At 36.8% G+C, this 22903-nt stretch overlaps 2 protein-coding genes across 2 annotated transcripts in view; one reads left to right on the forward strand and one right to left on the reverse strand.

Moving 5' to 3' along the window:
- Positions 1-22903, forward strand: part of LOC123545048 (uncharacterized) — a 550315-nt gene that overhangs the window by 514831 nt on the left and 12581 nt on the right. The gene's annotated exons all lie outside the window — the stretch shown is intronic.
- Positions 1-22903, reverse strand: part of LOC128548070 (uncharacterized) — a 50650-nt gene that overhangs the window by 26343 nt on the left and 1404 nt on the right. Inside the window, exons 2-3 of the mRNA XM_053522450.1 lie at positions 12680-12854; positions 5643-5881 (exon numbers count right to left, since the gene is read on the reverse strand). Of these exons, the coding sequence (XP_053378425.1) occupies positions 5643-5881; positions 12680-12854 (414 nt within the window). The remainder of the gene's footprint in view (positions 1-5642; positions 5882-12679; positions 12855-22903) is intronic.

The following is a 22903-nucleotide window of genomic DNA, read 5'->3' on the forward strand; positions in this document are numbered from 1 at the left end:
AATATTTCCTTAATGTTAGAAAAAAATATAAATGACATGAAAAATTCAATACATCACCATCAAAGCGGGTCCATTGTAGGTCATCCTCGGCCAATTCTTTATAAGAAAGCTTTAAAAATGAAAAAAACTACGAAGGAAAACATTACCTTGACTGGTGAAAACTGCAATAAGCGACCTACCTGCACGTAATTATACCACCGGTCAATGCTTATGTTGAGACTCGGCGGTCACAGTTTACATCTGTATTAGTATCAATTCATTCTTGTAAGGGGTATTGATGCTAGACGAAACGGTCCCATTTGGTTAACCAAGAGATGGCCCATACAAAGCAACCTTAGTCCAAAATGAGGTCAAGGTCAAGGTCAAACTGAGGTCAGGTGATGTTTGAAGATGAGGAATGGTCACAGGCTACATCTGTATTAGTATCAATTCATTCTTGTAAGGGGTATTGATGCTAGATGAAACGGTCCCATTTGGTTAACCAAGAGATGGTCCATATAAAGCAACCTAAGTTCAAAATGAGGTCAAGGTCAAACTGAGGTAAGGTGATGTCTGAAGATGAGGAATGGTCACAGGTTACATCTGCATAAGTATCAAGTCATTTTAGTAAGGGGTATTGATGCTAGACAAAACGGTCCCATTTGGTTAACCTTGTACGGACGGACGGACGGACAGGACAATCACTATAGGCCTCCCGCATCAGTAGATGCTGGGAGCATAAAAATGTTTGAAATAGCCCTTCAGGTGTCTATATGGGTACAGCAAACCAAAAATCTTATATAAATGTACTGAACTAAATGTTTGTTACTATTTAAATGTCAATGTAATTTATTCCTAATTATCCAAATTTTATGAGAAAATACAAAATAATGTTCTCCAAAATTTGCTAAACTAAGTTTTAATGAACATAGAGAAATGTGACCAGAAAATAAGTTGGCTTCATCAAATGAAAGTTTTTTGGTTCACTGTGGTTTGCTAAATTATGTACTAGAGGGTAAATATATTTCCCTATTTCTCTTAGATGACCATATACTTACCTGTATAACTAACTTCTGATTAGAAGAAAATTGATCAACATGAGTCATAAGAAACTGTTGGAGAACTAAATCTACATAATCTAGGTAAGACCAGGACAGTTACGATCCCAAGGAATTTTCCCCAAGATGAAACTAGAGCTATCACTAAAGCTGATTAATTCCTCTAAACGCACCTTTGATATAGGGAAATTAAGATGTTGTAATCAGTTCCTTTGACACTCAACTGAACATAGTAACCTGGGCTGTGCACTCTTAATATCTGGATGAGGTTTACAACTAAGCTTCTTTATAAAATTCATTTACTGGTATAGATTATATGGAGTGGACACAAGTTTAAGTTATCTGACCTTTGATCTTTATGTTTGACCATGTCATAACTTGGACTAATTGACCTGGATCATGACCTCCAAGTGTGACCTTGACCTTTGGCCTAGTGACCTGGGTTGTGCACTCTGCAAGTAGTCTTGATGAGATAAATATAAGATGTTAGTTTTACGAAAATCTTGCTAGTCGTTTAAAAGCAGACACAAAGTTAAGCTATTTACATTTAACCACCAACTGTGACCTTGACCCTTGACCAAGTGACTGGGGTTGTGCATTCTGCAGGTTATGCTGATGAGGTAAAACAACTGATGCTAGTTCTATGAAAATCTTTCAACCGGTTTAGGCAATATCAAGGTGACAAAAAGTTAAGCTATTTTACCTTTGATCTTCAAGGATGACCTTGGCCTTGAACCTAGTAACCACGGTTGTGCACTTGATAAGGTTACTATTTGATGCTAGTTTTACGAAAATTTCCCAGCAGTTTAGAGGATATAGAGTGGATACTAAGTTAAGCTATCTGACATTTGACCTCCAACTGTGACCTTGACCTTTGACCTTTTTACCTATATTATGCTCTCTGCATGTCATCTTGATGAGGTTCATATTTGATGTAAGTTTTATTATCATTTTCCGAACAGTTATGAAGATATGGAGCAGACATGAATTTCCGACAGACAGATGAATGGATCAACTGACATGTATGACTCCAATACAGCTGCATATACTTTGTATTTAGGGGTATAATAATACACTTGTTGATATCGACCAATAGTCACTCTCAACAGTATAGCATGTGTGTATTATGGGTGCAAGATGTAGGCATGGAAAATAAGCACTGGTGGGCAATCTGAACTGAGGGTGAGTGGAAAGAGGTGAGCAAAGTTATTACTGGCTTCACCACTTGGAAGATACAACCTGGCTGGCTGAAAGTTCTTTTCATGCAGAATTACACACAGTTTCTTATCTCAAAATAGGCCAAGCATTTTTTACAATGGAAAGAGTATCATCTATATAATCTGTCCCTACTGGCATGCCTCCATTATTGCTGAACCAAGGTTATATACACAAATTAATTGTATTATCAACAAGCAAATTCGATGAATTGGTATCCCCCGCCGAAAGGGTCTGTGGTGAAGAACGGCAAAAAAATATATCCAGCAAAACGTTAAGAATGTTACAAAGAAGCAAATAATTTCATTTGTCAAAATCAAATTAACAGAAAATGAATGTTTTTTTTTTTTTTTTTTGGGGGGGGGGGGGGGGGGGGGGGGGGGGGGGGAGGATACAAAACTTTACATGTTGATTATAAATACTGATGGAAAATTAAAAATTAAAAAAGGGGGGGGGGGGGGGGGGGAATGCATGATCGGGGTGGTGAGCATGACTGGGTGGAGGAGTGAGCTGAGAGAATGGTACAACTTTGCATGTTGATAAATATTCATGGAAGATTTGAAAAAAAAGAAATAAACAAGAGCTGTCGGATGACAGCGCGCTTGACTATTTGAAGAATTGATTGAAGAATGGGGTCAAAATACTTCCATAGATTTTCAGACAAAAGAAAAAAATGGGTTCAGCAAAAAATGTTCCTGTATTTGTGGATTTCGATTAGTCTTGCACTAAATGGCAATGTGTGACCATGATGGCAAATATGTTATTAAGTTATATGTTAGGCAAAATATGGACTTGTATGAAAAATTTAACTAATTTCCAAAAAAGTCCAAAAGGGGTCATAATTCAGTCAAAATAGTTGACAGAGTTATGTACACTTGCCTACAGATGGAAATCATGTTGATATACTAGTGTTAAAAGTTTCAAAGCCACAGTTCGAATAGTTTTGACAAAAATTTCGAAGTCGAAAAAAGGGCCATAATTCAGCCAAAATAGTTGTCAGAGTTATGTACTCTTGCCTACAGATGAAAATCATAATGATAAACAAATGTTTAAAGTTTTAAAGCCATATGTCAAAATAATTTTATAGTCTTGACAAAACATGGACATATACCAAAACAGAACCAATTTCCAAGTTCAAAAAGGGCCATAATTCAGCCAAAAAAGATGACAGAGCTATGTACTCTTGCCTATTGATAGAGACTATAATACTGAACAAGATATAAAAATTTCAAAGCCATTTGTCAAACACTTTACACAAAATATAAACTGGTACGAAAAACTTAACCAAGATTTCTAAGTCAGAAGGGGCGATAATTCAGCCAAAATTCTTGATGGAGTTATGTACTCTTGCCTACAACTGGACCTGGTGATGGTAAACAAGTGTTGAAAGTTTCAAAGCTTTATCTCAAAAGACTTTGTCAAAATGTAGACTGGTACGAAAAACTTAACCAAGAATTCTAAGTCAAAAAGGGGCAATAATTCAACCAAAATGCTTGATGGAGTTACGTACTCTTGCCTACAACTGGACATGGTGATGGTAAACAAATGTTGAAAGTTTCAAAGCTTTATCTCAAAAGACTTTGTCAAAATATGAAATGGTACGAAAAACTTAACCAAGATTTCTAAGTCAAAAGGGGCCATAATTCAGTCAAAATGCTTGACAGAGTTATGTACTCTTGCCTATAACTGGACATGGTGATGGTTAACAAGTGTTGAAAGTTTCAAAGGTTTATCTCAAAAGACTTTGTCAAAATGTGGACTGGTACGAAAAACTTAACCAGGGTGTGACGCCGACGCCATGGTGAGTAGGATAGCTCTACTTATTCTTCGAATAGTCGAGCTAAAAAGGAATGAAAAAAAAAAATTGCAGGAGGGGGGGGGGGGGGGGAAGGGGGAGGGTGTGTGACCAAGGCAAGGTGGCGACCAGGTGTGGGTACACAACTTCACATGTTTACAAAATGTATAATAAATGTTCATGGAAAAGAATGAAAGAAGTTTAATGAAATTCTTCCAATTGGTTGGTTTGTTATGTACAAATCTGTGGATTTTTTTAAACAATTAAAGGGCAATAACTGTATGGAAAATTGACCAATAAAAAAAGAAAATGACGGGCATCATCAAAGTATGTTGGTTCATATTTATTTCAAGTTTCATGAAATTCTACAAACTTGTTACTGAGAAATGGCTGCAGATGTGTATTTTTCATTAAATCAAGGGCAATAACTCTAGGGAAATTGACCAATCAAACAAAAAACTTGACGGGCATCATTGCAGTATGTTGGCTCATGTTTATTTCAAGTTTGATGAAATTCTACCTGCTAGTTACTGAGAAATGACTGTGGACAGACATTTTTGTGCATTTTTCATTAAATCAAGGGCAATAACTCTAAGGGAAATTGACCAATCGAAAAAAACTTAAAGGGCATCATCACAGTATCTTGGTTCATGTCTATTTCAAGTCTGATGAAATTCTACCTGCTAGTTACTGAGAAATGGCTGCGGACGGACATTTTTCATTAAATCAAGGGCAATAACTCTAAGGGAAATTAACCAATCCAAAAACAAACTAGACAGACACCATTGCAGTATGTTGGTTCATGTTTATTCAAGTTTCATGAAATTCTACCAGGTAGTTACTGAGAAATGGCTGCGGACGGACGGACGGACTGACAGATGGACAACGCCATTTCAATACCCCCCTCCCGATTTCATCGGCGGGGGATAATAATAATAGATTTAATGTTATATTTTCATTGATTTGGCAATTATCAGATGACAGCTACCATTTGCAATATTTCAACATATTCAAGAGCTTGTTAAACCATTACGTGTCATCAAATGGAAAACGATTATGATTATCAACTGATGTCTGTTAAAGCAGTATTTTTCTCTAAAACTGCATTAAGTGAATGCTTAAAATTAAAACAAAATTATGTAAAAAAATACCCGACATTTTTAATGAATATGCATCATCAACTGTCAAATTTCTTTAATATGCTATGAGGCAAGGGAAGTAAGTACATATTATAGTAAACCAGTGAACAGTTATCCTCTCATGAACAACAAGTATTTGAAGTCTGTATCCAAGACCCAGTTTAAAACTGGTCATAAAAATTACTTGATATGACATCAGCTGTGACTGAAAGGTACAATCAGTGACATAATTAACTGTTGGTGGGTCTTGAGGCATGATCTCCATAAAGTTATTGGTTTTGATATGCTTTGCACTACAGTTCAAGTATATCTGAGTGACAAACAAGCTCCAATATATCAACATATTTGATAAATTTGCTATTAAATGTGTTCCTAGGTGCTAACATGAAGATACATAAATAAACATAGCTATGCTAAAAATGCATTTTTTTCCATTTTAAAGATAAACCAACTTACCTATCAAGAAAAATGTAAGAAGTGAATATGAGCCAGGCAAAACAATTCCAGCTTTATGATGGATGAGCATTTCTCTTTCCACATCATGCAGTTTGTTGCGATAACTTTTAAGTTGTGAAATGCCGCGCATAAAATCTCGATAGTCTTCAAACGTATGATCATGTTCCGTCAACGACTGAAGTCTTTTGTCTGACAGTAAGCTGAGTTGCCGAAGATCTTCAACACCAATTAACTTTAATCTGTAAAATAACATAATTCTTTAAAAATAAATATAAATTCATATGAATAAACCTACAAGGATTTTGAAAATGCCCTTTCTTTTCTTTTTTTCTCGACTCTGGCTGCCCCCAAAACAAGTGCAGAAATTTGATCAAACTTGAGAGAGTCTCATACAAGGATGCTACACAGTAAGTTTGGTAAGATCCAACATGTGGTTCATGAGAAGAAGCAAGTTCAAGGTGTTTTTTTTTAAATTTTGCTCTGGCAGCCCCTAAAATGGAACAAGTACAAGAATACTACTGACCAAATTTGGAGAAAATCTATCATGTAGCTCATGAGAAGAAGTCTTGTAAATGTTTTCCTGAATTTAACTCTCACAGCCCTAAAAAGAGGTCAAGCAGAAACATTTCGATACATTTGAAAGAGGTCCATACAAGGATGCTACAAACTGACTTTGGTGAAGACTCATGTCACGGTTAAGGGAAAAAGGTTTTTTAAAGCTTTCCTATATATAGCTCTGGTGGGCCCCTCAAAGGGGCCAAGTGGAAACAATTAAAGAAATTTGAGGAAGATCCATACGATGACTGTACAGACCAAGTTTATGCACATGAGAAGTTGTTAAATTTTATTAAGCTCTGGCTTTCCCTCAAAGGGGTCAAATTGAATGTATACTTGAGACAGGTCTATGCAATGTTGTTACAGACCAAGTTTGAGAAAGATCCATGAGGCAATTCATGAAAAGAGGTTGTTTTCCTATTTTAGCTCTGGTCGCCCCTTAAAGGTGCCAAGTGGAACCACTTGAACAAACTTGAGACAGGCTACTACAGACAAAGTTTCTTGAAGATCCATCTATGGATTCATGAATAGTTTTATCTACATTTTGCTCTTGCAGTCCTCAAAGTCCATGTCAGCATGCTACTGACTAATTCTGATGTTACGGTAACAGCACTTTCAGAGGAGAAGATGTTTAAATAAGACAATGGAGTGTAGACAACAGTTGATAGACTGCAGACTATACAACTATACTAATACCTGAACAAAGTCAAATGAGCTAAAACAGCTGCAGAACAGAGAAAAATAAGTACTGATGAATTATTCTATTTCTGTTATTTTCTCATTACTTACTGTAGAACTAAGAGGGAGAGAAAGTACATTCTCCGGTAAATGACCTCATTAACAGATAAACAACATCCTTAAAGACACATCTGACAGTTTCCTATATGTATATAGGCAAAATTTTTCTACGGACAGAATTTCTTTAAACTTTGTGTACTGACTGAGAATCAAGTTTAAAACGGAAATATGTATTAAAAATCAGAGGTACCAGTGCTTGATCTTGAATTATCTGCCCTTGAAAATCAGAAAATACTAAAAAATCCAATTTTCAACAGCAGATAATTCAAGATTACGGCAAGGAAACTGTGCATTTTAATTTATATTTATGTATTAGTCATCATTTACATTCAGTATACAAAGTTTAAAGAAATTCGGTCCATGGGAAAGACCAAGACTTTGAGGTATCATTTTGTCATGTTCATAATCAAGGACAATTGCCACAGTGTCTATATTGACATGGGGCAAAATTTTCTTACGGACAGAAATTCTTCTTTAAACTGTGTTTACTGATGGAGAACCAGATGAAAAACAGAAATATAAAACTAGAACTGTCACAAGAGTGACGAATACCCCCACAATACGGTCTTGTCACAGAAGAATGGCAACCATAAGAAAGACATGGCCACAAGAAGGTGCAATTTAAATCAAACCTGACCTGTATTTTATGATGTTACACATGTGTACCAAAATTTATCTAAATCTGTCAAGCCTTTTGTGAGTTATTGTTCGGCAACCACGAGTTTGACAAATTTTAAGTTGGAAAGGGGCCAGAACTACATATTAAACTGGTGGTTTGTAGCCAAAGTCGAACTTGACCTGTATTTTATGATGTTACACCTGTGTACCAAAAACATTTAAATCTGTCAAGAACTGTCATTGGATTGTTTAATGACTCCAATGGTGGTTGAGTATTGCATAATAGCTTGAGTCTGTGTTAAACAAGAGCTCATCGAACATGAAATGCCCCCTTGATGCATTCAGTAATTGCACAAGGAACAGAGCTTGAGAAATGTGAAAGTAGGTCACTAGGTCAAGATCAAGGTCAACTCATATCAAGGTTCATCTTGCCACTCAAAACTAAACAAGTGGTCCAAATTTGAATGATGTAAGTTATGGACATGAAGATTCTAAGTTTTTCCCTATATAAGTCTATATGAACCATATGACCCCTGGGGCGGGGCCATATTTGACCCTAGAGGGATAATTTGAACAAACTTGGTAGTGAACCACTAGATGACGTGGTTTGGACAAGAAGATTTTGAGAGTTTTTCCCTATATAAGTCTATGTAAACCATGTGACCCCCAGGGCGGAGCCATATTTGACCCTAGGGGAATAATTTGAACAATCTTAGTAGATGACCACTAGATGATGTCATATACAAAATATCAAAGCCCTAGGGCCTGTGGTTTTGGACAAGACGTTTTTCAAAGTTTTTTCCTACATGTATGTAAGTCTATATAAACCATGTGACCCTCGGGGTGGGGCAATATTTGACCCCAGGGAAATAATCTGAACAATCTTGGTAGAGGACTCCTAGATTTTGCTACATACCAAATATCAAAACCCTAGGCCCTGTGGTTTTGGACCAAAAGATCAGAAACAGTTTACCGGTACCTGTTCCTGGCCAATGTGACCTTGACCTTTGACCTAATGACCTTAAAATCAATAGGGGTCATCTGCTGGTCATGACAAACCTCATTATCAATTTTCCTGACACTAGGCCCAAGCGTTCTTGAGTTATTGCCTGGAAACCATTTTACTGTTCCTGGTCACTATGACCTTGACCTTTGACATACTGACCTCAAAACTGATAGGGGTCATCTGCTGGTCATGACCAACCTCCCTATCAACTTTCGTGATCCTAGGCCTAAGCGTTCTTGAGTTATCATCCGGTCATCACAGCAACAACTTCTTTATATTCCAAGCCAAATTTAGAATTTTTCAGGAAATCATTAAATTATTCAGGACCGAATTTTTCAGAAAATCATTAAATTATTCAGGACCGAAACTGTGGAATGACATTCCTTTACATGTAAGACCTTCTGCATCTAGTACAGAATTCAAAAGAAGATATAATTATATCCAATGGAAGTTTCATGGTTGGACAAACCGACAATTAAAATATATTGTTTTTATTCTGTGCTGTTGATTAAGTAAAATCTATCTGTTTTGTTTTTTGTTCATGTTGCTAATATGTAAAATGTATTATGTTATTATGTTTAGGTCCTTTTCTGTACTTCTGGTTTTGTAAAATGTATCTGTTTTGTTCTTTATTTGTGTTGTCGTACCATGTTGTAAATATGTAAAATGTATCATGTTATTACGTTGAGGCCCATACGGAAGATTGCTTCGGCAAGTATGCTGCCTGTTAAATAAAGTCTTTATTATTATTATTATCATTATTATAAATATTGGTGCAAGAGTTATGTGCCTTGTGTCATATGATGTGGGTGATGATGTGGAACAACTACTTCCAAGTTTGAAACACATGCATTTCGTAATAACTGAGATATAGTGAAAATGCATTTATTTTACTACCCGAAATTATACACAAGAAACAACTGCAATATTCACAGTTTACTACATGTTTATTTGTACATTTTAGATATGATGACACTCACATAGGCTATACTGATTATAGGTGCATATGATACTGCAAGCAACAAGTCTAATATGTAATTCACATTTATATATAAAAGTTATTATAAATAGTCTGGCAAAGTTTGGCCACTCCATTGTTTGTAGTAACCCTGTCGACCGGGAGGAAACCAGACGCGCCCGTAAAGCACCACATCATTACTCCATGGTTGGTTGTGGAAGCAACAATCAGCACCACACGAACGCAAGGGATACCACAGTACACCAAAGTAAATTAAACACCCCCCATAACTCGACGGTTGGCTGTCAAAGTAATGAGGAATATTTAGCGGAGCAAGGCAACGTACTGTGATTCTAAGCAAAGCGAGCAAGGCTATAGTACACCACAATATTTAGCGGATCAACAGAGCAAGGCAACGTACCGTAATTCTAAACAAGGCAAATACTATAATGAGCAAGGCTACAGTACACCACAGTAAATTAACCATTCCCCATAACTCGACGGTTGGCTGTCGAAGTAATGAAGGAATATTTAGCGGACCAACGGAGCAAGGCAACATACTGTAATTCTAAGCAAGGCAACTATACTATAATGAGCAAGGCTATGACATAAGCAAGGCTATGACACATTTAAGCAAGGCTAGTCAGATATTGCCAAAGCACTAGAGCAATACCTTTTACACAGTAACATCCATACTATGACAACGTTCGAAAGCACGCCCGATCGCCCCCGCAGTTGACAGAATTTTTCCCGGCCCTTAATATATTAGGAGTGACATAAGTATAAAGATAAAAATGATTAACTTGATCACTATCTGTATAACTTAAAATGTCTATTAGTCCTCGATCCATAACTTGGTAAATTATCATCTAGGTTTCTCATCATCAACCATCTGGAAAAATGTTAATACCAAATTGGATTTGTCTGTTTCACGATTGATTTGTAGCCCAGGAATCTGTTCAGTTCCGTATCTATGTAAGGTACCTGCATTCTGTTCACTTCCGATGTTAGCATCCAAATGGCAGCATATCATCTGTAACATAAGTACTTCACAGAACAGTCAGATTGCCATAGCAGAATTTAAAATGCAATAATATAATTAATTTTAGCATAAAAACAGAAATTTTTATCATTGGGGTGTGGCGGGTGGGCAATTTAACATCGATCTGAAACGCTAGCCAGTACACCTTAAATTCAACTGTGAATATTGCACGTGATCTGAAGTTAATATACACTTGAGTGGTTCCCAGACGCTAAGGCGTTCATCATTACTCTATTGTGTTTAGACAGGTAACCAATAAAATCACAAAACAAGATTACTTGACAACAACGATAGTTTCTAGTTTACACACCTAGCAACAAGATAGCCATTAATTTCGTGAGAAAATAAATGTAATTATTTTTAGGCAAAATAATTTTTACAAAATTAATCTTAAATTCTTAGTAAAAGGGGGCATAAGGCATGAAAAATTGGTGTCAGAGTTATGCTCCTTGTGTCACATGATGTGGGTGATAAGGTGGAACATCTATTTTAAGTTTGAATCAAATCCATTTTGTAATAACTGAGATATAATGAAAATGCATCAAAATTAACCTTAAATTCTAAGTAAAAGGGGGCATAATTCATGAAAAATTGGTGTCAGAGTTATGCACCTTAAATCACATGATGTGGGTGATAAGGTGGAACATCTATTTTAAGTTTGAATCAAATCCATTTAGTAATAACTGAGATATAGATTTCGAGACGTGACGGGACGCGACAAAACTGACTCCTATATAGCCCCCCTACCCCGCCGGCCAACATGTTTGGTGGGGGTATAATAAAGCAAATCATAGGTATCCAGCTTTGGTCATGAATTGTCTGCCCTTGAAAGTCGGAAAATACTGAAAAATCCATTTTCAAGGGCAGATAATTCAAGATCAAGCACCGGTACTTATGATTTTTAATACATATTTCTGTTTTAAATTTGATTCTCAGTCAGTACACAAAGTTTAAAGAAATTCTGTCCGTACGAAAATTTTTGCCTATATCACGGTGGCGATACCCTGGGTATGCAGGGGTGCAAAATATATATTTTTTTCATTATAGCTTTGTTAATACTTAACCAGTTTAAACGAAATAAGGACGAGTGCCTGCTCATAAAAAAACTACAGCCTCGATGGTTAGGCTTGAGCACACGAGTTTCGTATTTTTTTTTTGAAAAGTGCAAACAGATTTGTTTCATCAGAATGCGCCGTTGCACTTTTCACACAAAATATGAAACCCAGATGACCAAGCCCTACAATTGAGGTTGTAGTTTTCGTATGGGCGGGCACTCGTCTTTATTTCATTTAAATTGGTTAAGTATTAATAAAGTTACCATGAAAAAAGATTAAATTTTGCACCCCTGCATACCCAAGGTATCGCCACCGTGATATACACATACAGGAAACTGTCAGATGTGTCTTTAATACTACTGGATCAGATTGAATATAAAAGCACTGCAGCAAATATCAAAAGAGCCGTGCCATGAGAAAACCAACATAGTGGGTTTGCGACCAGCATGGATCCAGACCAGCCTGCGCATCCGCACAGTCTGGTCAGGATCCATGCTGTTCGCTTTCAAAGCCTATTGCAGTTAGAGAAACCGTTAGCGAACAGCATGGATCCTGACCAGACTGCGCGGATGCGCAGCGCTGGTCTGGATCCATGCTGGTCGCAAACCCACTATGTTGGTTTTCTCATGGCACGGCTCAAAAGTGGAAAGTTTACATATCTTTTCATTATGATATATAATTCCAACTTTATCAATCTAAGCAATTTGACTGGTTTAGCTGCAACATATGTATTCATATGCATTGATTTATTACAGGATTAAAAGATTTTTTCTGGTGTTCATGCAGGAGATATTATGTAAACACTACGTTATAATGCACACAAGTAATGGAAAGTATCTTTTGGGTTTTACTCAACATGTGCGTTATTTGGCATGGGCTTACACATGCATGAATACCAGAAAAAATATTTAAACCTATAGTGAGTCATTAGTCTGATTCTAAAATGTTTCAACCCTATGTACTACAAAATGTATATATCATTACATGCAGTGTCAAAGAATTTACCTATCAACGTATTCCTCTGGCAGTCCCTTAGTGTGTAGCCAGGTCTTAAGCACTGTTTCTTCTTTTAACTTCTCAATTGCTTCTTTAACTCTGTCTTTTCTTTCCTTAGATACTTTCTTGAAGGATTTGACCCTCTCGATATCAAAATGAACAAGTCCATCCAGATACCCAATATCTGCAATATATGGAAACATCAAGGCTTTGTTAGATTTTCAAAGGGGAATGAGGACAAACTTAAGAGCATTTTGGGTATGGAAAAAATCACATATATATTAAAGTCAACCTGGAACCTGCAAAATTAAAACACTGGATCAGTGGCTTCTAAGGGGAATATTTCTGCAGTTTATGAGGAGAGTATGTTTTAAAGTCTCCATTTAAACAAAAGTGCCAGAATGTCACAATATATGCCCGCCATAGCAAATTTCTTTACACTAGCACCTGTATTTGCAAATGGAATTTTAATTCTGTGGTTGTGTAGTAATTACTGTAATTCTTTTTTGTTTTTCTAAATCCACAAAAAAAAACTCCTTACCAGCCAGGTAGAGATACCTTAAAATTTGGAAGTAACAACTATGTTGGTTTTTCCCTACAGTCAATTATAAAAAAGTTACAATATAATTTATTTACAGTAACAACTAAGGGAAGTTAATCTATAAAAAAAAATTTAAAAAAAAAAAAAAAAAAAAAATTCAAACAAAAAATTCTAAGTCCACACAAAAATCCTTACCACTTACCAGGTACAGACTGTTCAAAATACACCTCAGAATTGGATGTAACATGCATGTTGTACTACAGAAAAGTGGTCTCGATTTTTCCCTATGACTAGTAATGAAAAAGTTACAATATAAGCTATTTATAGTAACAACAAAGGGAAGTAATTCTAAAGAAGGGACCTGCGCATGACACTCCGTCTCATGATGGTGTACAATTGTGCCAAGTTACATCAAATCCCTCCATGCATGAAGAAAAATGCTCCGGACAAAGTCATTCTTGCATCTGACCTTTGGCCTCTAAGTGTGACCTTGACCTTAGACTTAGGGACCTGGTTCCTGTGCAAGACACTCCGTCTCATAGTGGTGAACATTTGTGCCAAGTTATATCAAAATCCCTCCATGCATGAAGAAGAAATGCTCCCGACAAAGTCATTCTTGAATTTGACCTCTTTGTGTGACCTTGACCTTAGATCTAGGGACCTGGTTCTTACGCATGACACTCCGCCTCGTGATGGTGAACAATTGTGCCAAGTTTCATCAAAATCCCTCCATACATGAAGAAGATATGCTCCGGACAAAGTCTGTGGAAAACGCCCGCCCGCCAGGGGCGTTCCCATAATACGTCACGTTTTTCAAACGGGCGTATAAAAGTACCAACATATAGTGAAAAGTGACCATGCCGTCTGGTGGCCATATTTTTTAACAGATCAGAACAGAAGAAACAGATATTTATATAACTTATAAAACAATGCATCCCGTAACATTAACATATACATATATAAATCTCATACAAGGTCACCAGTCATAAGTTCTACGAAATCAGTTATATCAATAATAAATCACAAATCAGTTGTTAAGTTATTAGGAAAATATGAAGTAGATAAACAATAACACTGTGACTGACAGGATATAAAATGACAGAAAGTCCACATGGGTATTTTAACCTCTCGTTTTCTTCACAAACATCAAGTATTTTCAGATAGCAAAAGAAAACAAAACATTAATTTACAACTGCACAATTTATACTCAAAAATATCATCTAGGAATAAGGCCTTGCACTTATTAGTTACAGAGTGGTTAAAATATATACATAATGGAGCTGCTCTACAAAAGCCTTTATACCTGCATTTCTACAAGAATGCTTCTTTTAACCAATCACAAGCTCTTAGGTCCTTTATGCATATTTTTGTCTAAGTCAAGGGCCATAACACAGAGTGGAATCTTTAAAAAAAAACCTGGGTGCACAACTTCACATGCTGAGTAGTATTCCAATGATGTTTGATGTCCCTACGTCAAATGCTTTTCACATAAATCTTTAAGGTAGACTAACAAATGGACATAGGTAAATCTAGGTGCTCCCTGCACCAATTCTTTCAGGGCACAAAAATTTAAAAAACAATGAAATATACGTGTACATATAATATATACATGTATGTGCAAGCCATTTTGTGAATATTGCATTTATAAACAAGAGCTGTTGGAGGACATCAACGCTCGACTATTCAACAGCCTTGTCAACTGAATGAATACAAAAGTCGAAAAAGGGGCATAATTTTGTGAAAATGGAAAAAAGGGTTATGGAACCTTCACAGTGCTTATCAGCTCATAAAGTGGACAAGTGCATGAAGTTTCAATCCTTTCCCATAAGTGGATACTGAAATACAAACTTACATATAAAAACTTAACCAAAAACTGCTAAGTCGAAAAAGGGGCTTAATCTTTAAAAAAAAAAAAAGCAAAGTAGAGTTATGGGACCTACACAGTGCATGTCAGATCATGACAGTGAACAAGTGTGTAAAGTTTCAATCCATTCCCATTAGTGGGTACTGAGATACCAGCTTACATACAAAACCTTAACCAAGAATTTCTAAGTCGAAAAAAGGGCATAATTTTGTAAAAAAGCATAATAGAGTTATAGAACCTGTGCAATGTAGGTCAGTCTATCACAGTGAATAAGTCTGTGAAGTTTCAATCCATTCCCAGAAGTGGTTACTGAGATACCAGCTTTCATACAAAACCTTAACCAAGAATTTCTAAGTCGAAAAAGGGGCATAATTTTGTAAAAAAGCAAAATAGAGTTATGGAACCTGTGCAATGTAGGTCAGTTTATCACAGTGAATAAGTGTGTGAAGTTTTAATCCATTCCCTGAAGTGGTTACTGAGATACCAGCTTACATACAAAACCTTAACCAAATCGGGACGTCGATGCGGACGCGGACGCCAACACATGGGTGAGTCCAATAGCTCTACTATTCTTTGAATAGTCGAGCTAAAAATAATTCCTAATTTATTCATAATTGTAACATATACACTGTGGTTTATCGAGACTTTGGGAAAATGGCTTTATCTATTACTTGTTAATTAAGTATGAGTTTTAAAATTTAGGAAAACTACAAATACTATTTTGCATAAAATGTTACACTTAACAGATGACTTTAACTCAATTCTTGGTCTTTAATAGTTAAAGAGAATATGTGTATTACATTATCTCTGATTCTAGTATTTACGGAATAATAATTCAGAACTAGTATACAATTCATAAATCAATAATATTGTACAATGGATGAGAGATCAGTTTTTACAACAAAAGTTTACCATCTTAAGAGAAAATTGAAGACAAAATGTTACAGGTATTAAACTTAGAAATGCAATATCAAGATTAAGATGTTCTGCCATTAATAAGCTATGAAAGACGGTTGATTCAGAATAGTAGAAACTACAGACTTGGTAAAAAATGTATAATGCATGTTGTTGAATCATATTATCATCTTTTTATTGGTTTGTCTGTATTACTCTGAATCAAGAACTTTACTTTAATACATGATGGCAAAATACACATGGACAGGGCATTAGAGACAAACTGGACCATTGGACAACCTGGACTAGACCAACGCCCAAAGATAAACAAAAGTTAAACAAGAGCACCGCCTTGCGGGTGCTGACGCTCATCTGATTTTTTTTTGTATAATAGAAATATTGTCCTACCCATGATTTTCTAAGTCTAAAAAGGGCCATCACTCTTGCAAAAAGCAGGATAGAGTTATGTTTCTTGATGTACAGTGTCCACTTATGATGGTGAAAAACTGTTGCAAGTTTTAAAGCAATAGCTTTGATAGTTTATGAGAAAAGTTGACTTAAACATAATATTCAACCAAGAAAATGATTTTTCTAAGTCCAAAAGGGGCAATAATTATTGCAAAAAGCAGGATGGAGTTATGTTGCTTGCTGTACAGGGTCAGCTTATGATGGTGAACAAGAGTTGCAAGTTTTAAAGCAATAGCTTTGATAGTTTAAGAGAAAAAGTTGACCTAAATATAAAACTTAACCAAGAAATCTGATATTTTCTAAGTCCAAAAGGGGCCATAAATCTTGCAAAAAGCAGGATGGAGTTATGTTTCTTGCTGTACAGGGTCAGCTTATGATGGTGAACAAGTGTTGCAAGTTTTAAAGGAATAGCTTTGATAGTTTAGGATAAAAGCTGACCTAAACATAAAACTTAACCAAGAAAACTGATTTTCTAAGTCCAAAAGGGGCAATAATTCTTGCAAAAAGCAAGATGGAGTTATGTTTCTTGATGTACAGGGTCTGCTTATGATGGTGAACAAGTATTCAAAGTTTCAAAGCAAAAGCTTTGATAGTTTAGGAGAAAAGTTGACCTAAACATAAAACTTAACCAAGAAATCTGATATTTTCTAAGTACAAAAGGGGCCATAAATCTTGGAAAAAGCAAGATGGAGTTATGTTTCTTGCTATACAGGGTCAGCTTATGATGGTGAACAAGTATTCCAAGTTTCAAAGCAATAGCTTTGATAGTTTAGGAGAAAAGCTGACCTAAACATAAAACTTTACCAGGCAACGCCGACGCAGACGCCGACGCCGACAACCGCTCAAGTGATGACAATAACTCATCATTTTTTTTCAAAAAATCAGATGAGCTAAAAATGGCTTGTTAAACCTACCATGATACCTCCCGTATACATATTAAAAATCTGAAATGTATAAACATGTAACCAATGAAATGTGTGGAGCGTACAACAGGGTTTAAAAATAAACTGATCAATGCACATACAGCTTTTCTTTCTTCCATTAACTACTTCAATCAATACTGATCATCACATCATGGGGGTGGCAATTTAAGAAGTCTGAAAAGTTGATAAAACAACTACCCATATATAAAAAAATTTATAAAAGAAGTAATTTTGAAGCCAGAATCGTTCTGACTGCCAAATTACATGTTTAACAAGAGTGCCAGAATGTCACAATATATGCCTGTCACAGCAAATTTCTTTACACTAGCACCTGTATTTGCAAATGGAATTTTAATTTTCTAGTTGTTTACAATGTTTGTTTTTTTTAGAAATTATTGTAATTCTTTTATTTTTCTAAGTCCACAAAAAAATCCTTACCAGGTAGAGATACCTTAAAATACACCCAAAATTTGAAAGTAACATCAATATTGTACCACAGAAAAGTGGTCTTGGCTTTTCCCTACGGTCAATTATAAAAAGTTACAATGTAAGTTATTTATAGTAACAACTAAGGGAAGTTAATCTTTAAAGAGAAAAAAAAATAAAAATAAAAAAAAAACAAGGGTGCCAGAATGTCACAATATACACCCGTCACAGCAAATTTGTTTACACTAGCACCTGTATTTGCAAATGGAATTTTAATTTTCTAGTTGTTTACAATGTTGTTTTTTTTTAGAAATTATTGTAATTCTTTTATTCTTCTAAGTCCACAAAAAAAATCCTTGCCAGGTAGAGATACCTTAAAATACACCCAAAATTTGAAAGTAACATCAATGTTGTACCACAGAAAAGTGGTCTTGGTTTTTCCCTACGGTTAAATTATAAAAAAGTTACAATGTAAGTTATCAATAGTAACATCTAAGGGAAGTTAATCTTTAAAGAGAACAAAAAAAAAAAAAAAATCTAAAAAAATCTAAAAAAAAAAAATTACAAGTCCACACAAAAATTCTAACCAGGTAGAGATAGCTCAAAATACACCTCAGAATTGGATGTAACATGCATGTTGTACTACAGAAAAGTGGTCTCGATTTTTCCCTACGACTTGTAATGAAAAAGTTACAATATAAGCTATTTATAGTAACAGCAAAGGGAAGTAATTCAAAAGAAGGGACCAGTGCATGACACTCTGTCTCATGATGGTGTACAACTATGCCAAGTTACATCAAAATCCCTCATTGCATGAAGTAGAAATGCTCTGGACAAAGTCATTCTTGTATCTGACCTTTGGCCTCTAAGTGTGACCTTGACCTTAGACCTAGGGACCTGGTTCTTGCGCATGACACTCTGTCTCATGCTTGTGAACATTTGTGCCAAGTTGTATCAAAATCCCTCAATGCATGAAGAAGAAATGCTCCGGACAAAGTTTTCATTCGTGTATCCTTGACCTCTAAGTGTGACCTTGACCTTACCCCTAGGGACCTGGTTCTTGTGCAAGACACTCTGTCTCATGATGCTGAACAATTGTGCCAAGCTACATCAAAGTCCTTTCATGCATGAAGAAGATATGCTCCGGACAAAGTTTTCATTCTTGTATCCTTTGACCTCTAAGTGTGACCTTGACCTTAGACCTAGGGACCTGGTTCTTGCGCATGACACTCCCTCTCATTATGGTGAACAACTGTGCCAAGCTACATCAAAATCCTTTCAATGCATGAAGAAGATATGCTCCGGACAAAGTCATTCTTGAATTTTTCATTCTTGTATCCTTTGGCCTCTAAGTGTGACCTTGACCTTAGACCTAGGGACCTGGTTTTTGCGCATGACACTCCGTCTCATGATGATGAACAATTGTGCCAACTTTCATCAAAATCCCTCCATGCATGAAGAAGATATGCTCCGGACAAAGTCATTCTTGAATTTGACCTTTGACCTCTAAGTGTGACCTTGACCTTAGACCTAGGGACCTGGTTCTTGCGCATGACACTCCGTCTCATGATGGTGAACAACTGTGCCAACTTTCATCAAAATCCCTCCATGCATGTATGATGTAGAAAATATGCTCCGGACAAGGTCTGTGGACGCCGCCCGCCCGCCCATCCGCCTGCCAGGGGCGTTCCCATAATACATCCCGTTTTTCAAACGGGCGTATAAAAATTACAAGTCCACACAAAAATCCTTACCAGGTAGAGATAGCTCAAAATACACCTCAGAATTGGATGTAACATGCATGTTGTTCTACAGAAAAGTGGTCTCGATTTTTCCCTACGACTTGTAATGAAAAAGTTACAATATAAGCTATTTATAGTAACAGCAAAGGGAAGTAATTCAAAAGAAGGGACCAGTGCATGACACTCCATCTCATGATGGTGTACAACTATGCCAAGTTACATCAAAATCCCTCATTGCATGAAGTAGAAATGCTCTGGACAAAGTCATTCTTGTATCTGACCTTTGGCCTCTAAGTGTGACCTTGACCTTAGACCTAGGGACCTGGTTCTTACGCATGACACTCCGTCTCATGCTTGTGAACATTTGTGCCAAGTTGTATCAAAATCCCTCAATGCACGAAGAAGAAATGCTCCGGACAAAGTTTTCATTCTTGTATCCTTGACCTCTAAGTGTGACCTTGACCTTACCCCTAGGGACCTGGTTCTTGCGCAAGACAATCTGTCTCATGATGGTGAACAATTGTGCCAAGCTACATCAAAGTCCTTTCATGCATGAAGAAGATATGCTCCGGACAAAGTTTTCATTCTTGTATCCGTTGACCTCTAAGTGTGACCTTGACCTTAGATCTAGGGACCTGGTTCTTGCGCATGACACTCCCTCTCATTATGGTGAACAACTGTGCCAAGCTACATCAAAATCCTTCCATGCATGAAGAAGATATGCTCCGGACAAAGTCATTCTTGAATTTTTCATTCTTGTATCCTTTGGCCTCTAAGTGTGACCTTGACCTTAGACCTAGGGACCTGGTTTTTGCGCATGACACTCCATCTCATGATGATGAACAATTGTGCCAACTTTCATCAAAATCCCTCCATTCATGAAGAAGATATGCTCCGGACAAAGTCATTCTTGAATTTGACCTTTGACCTCTAAGTGTGACCTTGACCTTAGACCTAGGGACCTGGTTCTTGTGCATGACACTCCCTCTCATGATGGTGAACAACTGTGCCAAGTTTCATCAAAATCCCTCCATGCATGTAGAAAATATGCTCCGGACAAGGTCTGTGGACGCCGCCCGCCTGCCCATCCGCCCGCCAGGGGCGTTCCCATAATACGTCCCGTTTTTCAAACGGGCATATAAAAATGGTAGCCGACACAACATGTTAAAACTATGTACAAGGCTATACTACCTTACACTGACATAATGGCCTTCTTAAAGGAGTCCACTGTACTGGTGGAGACAGTTGACTCAGACAGGCCATTCTAGACTGGTATTAACCTAGGAAAGAAAGAGTACTTGAAACAGTCTGTGTGGAGGTCTATGGTATTGAAAGGGGTGACTGTGTCTGGTTCTGAGTGACTTACTTGTAACTGGGGTCAGGTACCTATCCTTATCAATATAGACTAGATTATTATGTAAGAAAACCATTTTATAGAAAAGGCTAGACTTGAGACCTCTCTTCTATGCTCTAAACTACCCATATCTAATTCGGTCAACATGTCATATACATGACTAACCCCACCTCCTGCATGACCATCTTGCTGCAGTGCATTGCACCTTTTCAATCCTCTGTACATTTTTTGGGTGTATGGATTCCATACTGGGGACGCATACTCAATTTGGGGCCTGACCAAGGTTTTGTATGCCATAATTCTTGTCCCCTGTGGGGCAAAGGAAAGGTTACCACATATGAAACCCAGTGCTCTAGTGGCCTTGCTAGACACACTACATCTATATGTGTTTGGACCAATCCAAAGTATTGGTGAAAGTTACAACAAGATACTTAGCAGAGTCAACCACCTCCAGGACTTGACCATGGAGCAAACAGTTATGTTTAATAATGTTAACTTGTCTATGTCTGGAAATTCTCATGACCTCACATTTGGCCACATTAAATTTCATAAACCAAGTTTACTCCCACTGTTGCAATATATTCAAATCATCTTGTAGGATCAGACAATCTGAGTAGGAATGGATATCACGATACAACACACAGTCGTCAGCAAAAAGAGCACTGTTGATGTGATAACTTCAGGTAGGTTGTTAATAAATAAGAGAAATAGCACTGGTCCAAGAACTTAGCCTTGGGGAAAACCAGATACTACTGGGGCTGGATCAGACTCTGCACCATCGAGGACTACCACCTGAGACCTATTGTTTAACCAAGACTCAATCCATTAAGGGTAGTACCCCATATACCATAAAAATTTAACTTGTGCATGAGTCTCTTATGAGGCACCTTATCAAAGGCCTTGGCAAAATCCATGATTAATATGTCAGTTTGAACATGTTTGCTGGTTTTACTACTATCCAAGTTATGGGCTAGGTCATGGACAAATTGTACATGTTGCGTCTCACAAGACCTTTTCTCACGGAAACCATGTTGGAAGTTTGACAAAATGTTGGACATGGAAATGCATTTCATTCAGTTACTAACAATTATGTACTCAAGGACTTTACACAAAATACATGTTAAAGGGAAACCGGTCTGTAATTGATCGGGTTATACTTATAGCCCTTCTTAAAAATAGGAGCTACTGAAGCATTACGCCAGTCGTTAGGGGTTTGACCTGTGCCCAGGGAGTGGTTAAAGATGATAGACAATATGTCTGCAAGTTCACCAGAACACTCCATTACATGACGGAGGTAGAAATTTAATGGTGCAAGGGGAAAACACACTGACATAATTATATAGAGTTTAAAAGTGTTTTGCCTACAAAACAGAGGTTTTCTCATTCGTTAGGACATATAATGATTGTATTTGGAATGAAATAAAATTTCCAGACATGTAATTTTTAGTTTGAAAAATTGGGGTTAAATATGTATTTGAAGCCTCCAAAGTCAGCGACTCAATTTGCGTCGCTGGTTATATACATATAGAAGGAAAACTTTCTGCAGTGTTTTAAATGGTATGTGGGATGTGCGTGGAGGGTGTTATAGTCTATATATATCAAAGAGCTCTTTGCGCACAATTAGTTGGGCTAAGGCTTTGTCTGTGTCTATGTTCTACTGCTTAGCAGTCATTAACAATTATGACTAGCAGGCGCGTTGTCAGGGATAGCTGTTAGAAATAGTAAAAACACAGAAGTTATGTGCATCACAAAGATCAAGTAAAAGAACTATTTTACAGGCCATACTCCCAGCAGGAAGGTCTAATACGGGGAGTAGAAACTCCGTATAAATCAATACATTTATCTGTATTATGCTGTCGTCCATACCTGTAAATATCGACCAGTCGTTAGCGATCGATATTTTGTTTTCGCCACTATCGATTAGCGTGTAATTAGCATATTACCTCATGTTAATCATGGAGCTATAACACTTATTGTTCAAAGGGTTTACCAGTCACATGTTAAGTGGTGATAATTAGATG

This window comes from Mercenaria mercenaria, chromosome 1 (genome assembly GCF_021730395.1).
Source record: "Mercenaria mercenaria strain notata chromosome 1, MADL_Memer_1, whole genome shotgun sequence".
NCBI lineage: Eukaryota > Metazoa > Mollusca > Bivalvia > Venerida > Veneridae > Mercenaria > Mercenaria mercenaria.